Source organism: Eretmochelys imbricata, chromosome 14 (genome assembly GCF_965152235.1).
Source record: "Eretmochelys imbricata isolate rEreImb1 chromosome 14, rEreImb1.hap1, whole genome shotgun sequence".
NCBI lineage: Eukaryota > Metazoa > Chordata > Testudines > Cheloniidae > Eretmochelys > Eretmochelys imbricata.
The window spans coordinates 35,243,511-35,253,594 of NC_135585.1; the positions used below are offsets into that span (position 1 = coordinate 35,243,511).

Here is a 10,084-nt window from a genome sequence, read left to right on the forward strand (position 1 = left end):
TTGTCATTTTAGTTGCTCTCCTCTGGACTCCCTTTAATTTGTCCACTTCTTTCTTAAAATGTGGCACCCAGGACTGGAAACAGTCCTCCGGCTGAGACTTCCCCAGTGCGGAGTTGATCAGGACAGTTACCTCCTGGGTCTTACATATGACACTCCTGTTGATACACCTCAGCATATTAGCCTTTTTCACAACTACATCACATTTTTGACTCATATTCAATTTGTGATCCACTATAACTCAGAGTTCCTTCTCAGCAGTAGTACTGTATCACAGTTCCCTAGTTCGCTTATGAGAAAGGTCATATAGAACGATTTCAAAAGCTTTACTAAAATTAAGATAAATCATGTCTAGTGCTTCCTCCAAGCCACTTGGCCAGTAACCCTGTCAAAGAAGGATATTAGGTTAGTTTGACATGTTTTTTTCTTGACAAATACATGTTGGCTATTATTTATTATCTCATTATCCTCTAGGTGCTTACAAATTGACTGTTTAATAATTTGGTTCAGAATCTTTCCAGGTATCAAAGTTAGGTTGACTCATCTATAATTCCCAAGGTCCTCTTTGTTCCCCTTTTAAAGATAGGTACCATGTTTGCCCTGCTCCAGTCCTCTAGGACCTCACTCTCCTCAATAAGTTCTGAAAGAAAATTGATCCTGCTTTCAAGATTGCTTCATCTAGTTGGTTAAGTACCGGGGGTGAATTTTGTCGGGCCCTGACAACTTGAATAAATCTAACAGAGTATTTTTTTAACCTGTTCTTTTCCTATTCTGGCTTGTGTGCCTTCCTTCTTAATAGTAGATGTGGTTAACATTTGGTCACAATTAACTTTTTTAGTTAAGACTAAAGCAAAATATGTTGCCTTTTATTAGCTCTCCTTCCCTGCCAAGTAGAGAACACTTTCTTTCATCTTTCTCTAGTTCCTAATGTATTTAAAGAACCTCTTATTGCCTTTTACATTCTTTGCTATGTGCAACACATTTGGTGCCCTAGCCTTTCCAGTCGTGTCCCTACATGCTCCTACTACCCTCTCATTTCCATCCTCCACAACCTCTCCAGGTACCCACTTTGGTGGGATTCCTTTTCAATTTTCAGGTTATTGAAAAATCTCCTGATGCAGCCATATTGGCCTCTTGACTATTTTTCCTACCTTTCTTCACATCAGGATAGTTTGCTGCTGTGCCTTGAATATTGTCTCTTTGAGAAAGTGTCAGCTCTCTTTCAGTCCTTTTTTGCTTAGATTTTCTTCCCATGGAACCATACCTACTAATTCTCTAAGTCTGCTTTTTGAAGTCCATTGTCCTTGTTCTGCTGATCTCAAGTCATATTTTCCCTAGATGCAAGATGCATCCCAACAAATTCAACTACCGCATCCTTATAATCTCCCAGGTGCCCAGTCAAGCAAATCTCTTAAATTTAGCACTTGAGTTCCATTGACTTTCATGAAATTAAGCACCTGCGTAGGTGCTTTGTGACTAGCGATGGTTTGCTGAATTGGGCCTTGAGACCAGCCACAGGACTGACTGGCTTTCCAACTAATGTACAAATCTGCAAACATATGTTTTTAGATGTATAGGCTAGACAGGAATATTATGAACATCTAGTCTGACCTCCTGTATCAAACACAGGCCAGAGAATCTCACCCAAAGATTGCTCCATCAATCCCATATCTTGTGGTTGAGTTAGACTATATTTATTAGAAAGAGACATCCAAATGATGAAGACTCCACCACACCCTTGGGTAATGTACTCCATTGACTATGACTGGCCTGAATTCACCCATCTTCAGCTTCTACTCATTGAATCACATTCTGACTTTGGCTGCTAGATTAAGGAACCTTCTGGTATCAGAAATTTTCTCTTCATGTAGGCACCTATGTCTTCAAAACACCTCTCAACCTTCTTCTGGATGAACTTAATAGACTGAGCTCCATAAGTCTCTCAAGTCTTGTCTATACGATGGCTTAAGTTGATGTAAATTACATTGCTCAGGGGTGTGAAAAACCCCGCCCGCTGAGCAATGTAACTTACAATCGACCTAATGCAGTGTCTGTGCTCTCCTGCTGACATAAGTTCCGCCTCTCATTGAGGAGAAGTAATTATGTCAATGGGAGAGCATCAATCGCAGTGGTGCTGATTTAGCACGGTAGTGAAGCAAAGCTTTTACTCAAGGGCAGATTTTCCAGACCTCAGCTCATTCTTGTGGGACCAGAGAGGTTAAAATTGAATTTCAAAGTGGCCTGACAACCCAGTTAGCAGGGGCTGGATGTCTAACTCCCTTGGGTATCTTTGAAAGTCACAGCCTCAGAGACTTACAAGAGCTTCAAGTGTGTAGTAGTGCATGAAACTGAACCTAGGTCTTCTGATTCCAAGTGCAGCGCCTGAAACACAAGACCCCTCCTCACTTTTTTCTACTCTAGTGATGTTCCACAAATAGTACTCCCAGATTTTAAATTACTTCATAAGCCCTCACTCAGTGCAGAGCTCAATGACTCTCACTGAGAGAAATCATAATTTCACACAAATCAACCCCAGTGAGGGACAGACACCAGGAACAACAGCCTCCTTGCAAGAATTCAGCACACTGGCACAAGAAAGAAGCATTAGCAGAAACTGGCCACAGCCCCATAACACTGGTACATGCCCTTCTGGACTACTAGAAGAGGGAAGAACACCTTGGTACCTCCTGCTAAAACAACTGGCTGAGGCAGAACGTAGGCAAGATGCAGATAAAGCTCATTTGAAAATCTGGCCACTTAGGCAAAGCTGAGACACTTGGCCAGCTCTGAGGTCACAAAGTGCTCAGAGGCCCAAGAGGACAGAAGTAACCCCAGGAACGTGAAGAGAGAGTGAGTTTGTCTCGCTTGAAAACCTTGGTTATGGAAGGGTAGCACCATTGTTATATCCCTGACTCTGCTGTCCTGTGTGAGGGCATGTGGAGGGGACAGTCTCTCACACACAGGAGCTGGAGAGTATACAGACTGACCCCTTGAAGCATGGGCAGGGGGGGGGAGAATCATTGAAGAACCCTGCACAGAAGACAACGCAGCTATTTTTCAGCCCTCCCGCCCCCAGCTTCTAATACCAGAGAGGACAGGAATCCTTACCTAGTGAGGCCACAGTCTCATAATTCTCCTGCATCACATCCCTGTAGAGGGCTCTCTGACCTGGGTCCAGCAGAGCCCATTCCTCCTTGGAGAAATACACAGCCACCTCCTCGAAGGTCACCAGTTCCACTGCAGCCATTTCCCTTCCCTGTCTCTCCATGGACTGGATGACCTGGAGCGAAATGTGGATGTTATTCTGCAACCTGTCAGGGCAAGAAGTGTGACTCGGAAGTTTCAGAAGGGATTTAGTCCATTTCAAACCCTGATTTCCCCCAGACTTTCTCTACCATTCTAGGGGAATGCTAAATTAGCGGCCTACATTTGGATTTAGGTGTCTAAATTGTGCTCCTGTATTTAAAGATCCCATCCTTCATCACTTTATTTATAGTACAGACCCATCTCCTCCTACCAGAACTAAACCCACAGAGATATTTTTAAATCCTCTCAGTCACAGAGATTAAGTGAAATCCAGGAGACCACTCAGAAGTTTGATATTAAACACGTGAGTGTTTGTGGAATGAGATCCTAAAATTTATAGAGTTTAAGGTCTGATAGGACCACTGGATCATCTAGTCTGACTTTCTGTATGTCAGAGACCATTAACTGTTACCCAGCTAACCCTGCATCTCCTCAAAGGCCTATGTTTGGCCAAAACATATTTTCTAGAAGTTATCCAGTGTTGATTTGAAGACATCAAGAAACAGAGAATCTACCACTTCTTTGGTAATTTGTTCCAGAGATTAATCACTTCCACTATTAAAATTTATGCCTAATTTCTAATCGGATTTATCTGGCTTCAGCATCCAGATACCAGCTTATGCTAGCCCTTTATTACCACTATTTTCTGTCCCCGAAGGTACTCATACAATGTAATCAAGTCACCTCCCAGTCTTCCAATATATTTATTTTTCATGATAAACTAAACATATTGAGCTCTTGATGTTTCTCAATGTAAGGATTTTTCTCCCTCCCATGAATCACATTTGTGGCTGTTGCCTACATTCTCTAAAAAGTCTCTGGCAAAAGAGATTTTGCCAGACTAGAGAGAGAACTGTGTCTGACATAGGAATTCCTTCTTTGTCAATGTAAAATGTCTAGTCGAAATTCTTAAAGCGCTAGAACTGGTTAAAAGGAAACAATCCTTTTTGTAATGGTAAAATTGTAACTTGCTTTTTTTCCCATTCCCTTTTCATTAACAGGCTAATTGGCTTCTCATCAAACTTTCCAAAATAAATTCACAGAGGACAGAAACTGTAAAGATAAACATAGCAATTGCCAGACTACATGAGAGGCCAGATGCATCTAGTAACTGTGAGGATGTTATAAGCAACTGAAGAGGCTCCTTTAGTCTGAAATTGTGCAGCCAACAGTAACTGTCAGTGTCACTCTGTGCTCCAGCTGTAAAGATTCAAGGATCCACTTTGAAAGATTCCCCCTGACACTGTCCCCAGGGCAGAGCATCCCCCCAGAAGCGCGGAGACTAGGCAGAGGCAGGAACTGGCTTTTCCTCTCCCTGCTCCTCAGCTTGTCCAGGAAAAAAATCCCGTTGCCCCTGCCAGTCTCTGCCCCATCTCCCCTCCCCTCGGGCTGGGAGACTCGGTCCCTGGCCCGGCCCGGAGCGGTCGCTCTCCCGGCGCTGGCTCGGCTCCTGCAGGCGCTCAGGGGGGCAGAGGCGGGGGGGGGGGTCGGGGAGGGCAGCAGCTCCGGGACTCGCAGACCCCCGCCCCCCCCCGGGAGCAGAGCTGGGGTGAGGAGGGGCTGTTGGTGCAGAGTCACTTTCCCCCCCGGCCCCGGCCCTTCCCCCGGGTCTCTCCCCTCACCTGCAGGCTCCGGCTCAGGGGCTGGTGTCGGCAGAGCCCGGGGCTGGTTCCAGCCCCCGGAGAAAGTCCCCCCGGCTGGGCCCCGAGGGGCGCTAGGGAAGGGCTCTCCCCGCACACACCCCGCTGGGCAGCGGCTCCGCCCCGGCTCACAATGGAGGAGGTGAGGGAGGCTGCAGCAGCTGCAGCGTCTGACCCAGGAAGTTCAACCCTCATCTGCTGAGCAGCAGTAGCAACTGCTGCCCTCCCCTCACTCTGCCTTTGCTACCGGCAGACACTGCTTCTTGCAAAACAGACATAAAGGTGGGAGAAAGGGGCAAATTGGAGGGGTGGGATGTGGCCACTGTGTAGCGAGGGCAGAGGAAGGAGAGGGCCAGATATATAAAACCAAAGGCAGGGTGCTGGAGCTGGGGCTCAGGAAGTGGGAGACGCTCTCAGCAGCACCCTGTATCTCCATATGGTTTGATGCGCAGTGCAGCCCCCTGCCCAGATAAGGCAGCTAGTCTCTGTCTGAGATGATGTACTAAGCTGCCCAAAGGAGACTGTATTGAGGATTCAGTCAATATTTTTTACACACACACACAAATTGTGTTTTGTGTCTGTGTATGTTTAAATTAATTCTGTCAGCTGACATAGAGGTAAGATTCAGATCCATGCAACCTTCGCAAATTTGACCTATCTGCTCTTGCTATTGCCTGAGCTGGACGGACCCCTTTTCCTACAGTAACTGATTTTTCACTGTTTTTAATTATTTGTTTTTATAAGTTATCACCAAGGTATTCAGGTATTGGTCCCCTGCTCGCTGTCTGCAGTAATCTGCAAGTACCTTAAAGAGGCTGGAGTTGGTCCCTATTAGCACGGACACATCAGAGACACCTTTAGGGTCAGGGCATATTAAAGCTGCAGTGTCCACCTCCTGTCTTACCCCAGCGATCTCTTCTGGGAATTCCAGGTGTACAATGACATACCCCTGAGAAGGGTATTCATCCATGCTGAGACCACACAGGCCAAGCCCTGTCAAGGGCTGTATAGGCAGATGCATAAGCATCTGCTGGTAGAAAGACTGGAATATGATAGTCACTTGGGATCCCGTGTCAAGCACTGCTCTACATTCTGTCCCTTCAACATTTACAGTGACCTCAGCTCGAGGTCCTATCAATCCTGGTGGGATTCGGGTGGCATGGTTCTTCGCAGGGGAGCCTCCAAACCCTGCAGGCCTAGGCGGCTCCCTTCCCAGGCCCTGGGGCCATTTCCTGACTTTCCCCAGGTGGTCCTCAGCTTTTGGTATACTAGCGGGGGATTCTCTGCATTCTGACACCTGGCAGCAATGTGCCCACCCTGGCCACACCGGTAGCAGAAGAAGGATTGCCCTTTCCCGTGTTGCTGGGGTGGGGCAGAGGTTCTAAATGTAGTCTTCTGGACCGTGGTAACGGGGGTTCCTTGTACCCTGAAGTCTTTGCTGAATCGATAGTATTCTCTAGTTTAGCCACTTTCTGTGTCAGGACCTGCACTCGTTGGGTAAGTTCCTCTTGAGGATTCACCATCAGCGCCTTGGGCGTTCGTATGGATGTTGTGGGCAGTTGCCTGGGGTGGCTGAACCTCCCACACCTCACCAGCTGCCTGCCTCTCTTCCTCCTCTCGGACCTCTTTTATCAGTCGAGAGTAACCCGGTGGATTGTCTTGGGTACCTGCCTGAAAGGCAGTAAGAGAACATTAGCAGTGGTAGAGCAGCCGACCGAGGGAGGGCTCCCTGAAGGAGTGCTGGTTCTTAGTGGAGTCATAACCCTACCTGCTGAAGACCAGGAAGAGGTGACTATACTGATTGCTAATGAAACGAGTCGTGATATTTTTGTGAAGCAAGGACAAAAGATAGCAGACCTCTTTGAGCCCGAGTCAATTGTAACCCCCCAGTGTGAAACTCAAGTTCTGATGATAGACCCAGCAAAGTTTGACTTTGGAGATTCACCAGTGTCCGAGGAGTGGAAAGATCGCCTGAGGAAGAAACTTTGTGAAAGATCCAAGGTGTTCTCACTGCATGAGTGGGATGTGCAAAAGGAGTAGAACACAATATCAGACTACATGACTCTCGACCTTTCAGGGAGAGATCTAGGAAGATTGCTCTCTCTGAGATGGAAGATGTGCGACATCATCTTCAGGAGCTGGCTGCGAATGGCATCATTACAGAGTCCCGCAGCCCATACGCCTCGCTCATTGTGGTAGTCTGTAAAAAGAATGGGAAAATCCAGATGTGTATTGACTACCGCACCCTAAACAGCCGTACTGTGGTCGATCAGTACACTGTGCCTTGAGTGCAAGATGCCTTAGACTGTTTGCTGGGAAGCCAGTGGTTCTCTGTGTTGGATCTTCGAAGTGGGTACTACCAGATCCCTCTGGGAGAAGAAGATAAGGAGAAGACAGCCTTCATCTGCCCATTAGGGTTCTATCAGTTCGAACGCATGCCCCAAGGGATTTCTGGAGCACCTGCCACCTTTCAACGTCTCATGGAGAGAGTTGTGGGAGACATGAATTTACTGCAAGTGTTAGTTTATTTGGATGACCTGATTGTGTTTGGAAGAACCTTAGAGGAGCATGAAGAAAGACTTCTTAAAGTGCTTGATAGGTTGGAGGATTATGGTCTGAAGCTTTCAATTGACAAATGCCAGTTCTGCAGAACCTCAGTGAAGTATGTGGGTCACATCGTGTCCCAAGAGGGTGTGAGTACTGATCCTGATAAAATAGAAGCACTCACTACATGGCCACGTCCAAGTAACTACAGAGAACTCAAGACCTTTCTTGGATTTAGCGGCTACTACCGCAGGTTTGTGAAAAACTATGCTACGATTGTAAAGCCTCTGAATGATCTTACCAGGGGACATCAGTCCAGCAAGAACAAATCTAAGACCAAGAATAAGGGGAGGTCCCCAAAGCCTCCTGGGCAGAGACACTATGGCCCCTTTGCACCATTTGGGCCATGGTGGGATGAGAGATGTGAAAGGGCTTTTCGAGAAATCATTACTTGCCTAACTCATGCTCCAGTCCTAGTTTTTGCTGACCCAAGCAAACCATTTATCCTGCATACTGATGCCAGTTTGGAGGGTCTGGGAGCAGTCCTGTACCAGGAAGTGGAAGGCAAACATAAACCTGTAGCCTTTGCCAGCCGAGGATTGTCTGATAGTGAAACTCATTATCCCACCCACAAGCTGGAATTCTTGGCCTTGAAATGGGCCATCACTGAGAAATTTTGAGACTACTTGTATGGTGCTCAGTTCCAGGTGTGGACAGACAACAATCCAGTGACTTATGTGTTAACAAGTGCTAAGCTGGAAGCTACAGGGCAGAGATGGGTGGCCGCCTTGGCTAGCTATGAGTTCAGCATTCAGTACCGATCAGGGAGAAGCAATGTAGATGCAGATGCATTGTCCAGGCGTCCGCAGGCTCCAGAAGTTGCTGTGATACCCACAGATGGAGTGAGAGCTATTTGCAGTGTGAGTCGCCGAGAGCCAGAGGCCTGTGAGAGCCTTCAGGGATGTGTTGCAGAAGCTTTGGGCCTGCCCCCGAATGCATGCCTTCTGCTTCAGTGAACTATATTGCATTGGACCAATCTCCTTTGCCCATGCTCAATGCGGCTGACTGGCAAGAAGCCCAGCGGCAAGATATTGACATTCGTGATACACTACTTGCCAAAAGGGAGGGGCGAAGCCCAGCTGCGGTTGTCCCACCTAACCCGGAGGGTAAACTACTATTGAGAGAATGGACCAAACTAAAACTGATTCAGGGAGTGCTACACCGAATGACCACCGACTCTTTACAAAAACAACGAGCACAACTAGTACTGCCAAAAAAGTACAGAGCCCTGGCCATGAGGGCCCTGCATGATGACTTTGGGCATTTAGGGATGGAGAGGACCCTGGAACTTATTCGTAGTAGGTTCTATTGGCCCCAGATGGCTGAAGATGTTCGCAGGAAATGTGAGACTTGCGCTCGATGTGTTCAAAGGAAAACTCTGCCCACGAGGGCTGCATATCTCAAGAACATCACCAGCAACAAACCTTTGGAATTGGTATGCATTGATTTCTTGTCTGTAGAGGTAGACAAGAGGAATGTTGGGAACATTCTAGTAGTGACTGACCATTTTACACGGTATGCACAGGCATATCCCACACGTGATCAGAGGGCCACCACCGTCGCGCGAGTATTGTGGGACAAATATTTCTCAGTCTATGGATTCCCGGCTCGGATACACTCTGATCAGGGGCGGGATTTTGAGAGTCACCTTCTGAAGGAGGTGCTGAAGATAGCAGGAATTAAAAAGTCTAGGACAACGCCTTATCACCCCCAAGGTGATCCTCAGCCAGAGAGGTTCAACCGAACCCTATTAGATATGTTGGGAACTTTGCGACCAGAGCAGAAGGCAACCTGGAGCCAGCATGTCGCATTTCTGGTGCATGCCTACAATGCCACAAAGAACGATGCCACGGGAGTCACCCCATATCTCTTGATGTTTGGGCGAGAACCAAGATTACCCATAGACTTGTGCTTTGGTGTATCAGAGGATGGAGATAGCTATGAAACTCATCAGCAATATGTATCCCGACTAAGAGAAAAGCTGCGGGATGCTTATCGCTTAGCTACCGCTGCGGCTCGGAAGAACGCAGACCGCAACAAACATCGATATGACGCTAGAGTGCGATCGCAGGAGCTCCAGCCGGGGGACAGAGTCCTGCTGCGAAATTTGGGTATTGCTGGCAAACACAAGATAGCTGACAGATGGAAGGCAATACCTTACCTGGTGATGGAAAAGCTGGGAGATCTGCCGGTCTACAAGATCAAACCTGAAGACAGTCCAGGGCAAATGAAGACGGTGCATAGAAACCTTTTGCTCCCTGTGGGGGAATTGGTAAGCACCCCTTATGAGATGGGCCACGACAGGGCAGCCAGGCAGAACAGAAGTGTTAGACCAAAGCCGCCATCCAACACAGACAGTGGGCCCCGTGCAGCTAACTTACCCCTATTCTGCACATCTGAGAGTGAGTCTGAGGAGGAAGACACAACCCTGGTGTATCCTGGGATGGAGACAAGATTTCAGTATCGACCAGCTGAACCAAATGAGAGTTCTCCCTCTTCCGCCCTAAACCCCATGGCGGAATTATTTAGGCCCATTT

The 10,084-nt window shown here is 47.5% G+C and overlaps 1 protein-coding gene across 1 annotated transcript in view; it reads right to left on the minus strand.

The window, feature by feature from the left end:
* Positions 1–3,244, minus strand: part of LOC144275303 (uncharacterized) — a 97,394-nt gene extending 94,150 nt beyond the window's left edge. Inside the window, exon 1 of the mRNA XM_077834517.1 lies at positions 3,106–3,244. Coding sequence (XP_077690643.1) covers positions 3,106–3,244 — 139 coding nt within the window. The remainder of the gene's footprint in view (positions 1–3,105) is intronic.
* Positions 3,245–10,084: the final 6,840 nt, after the last annotated feature.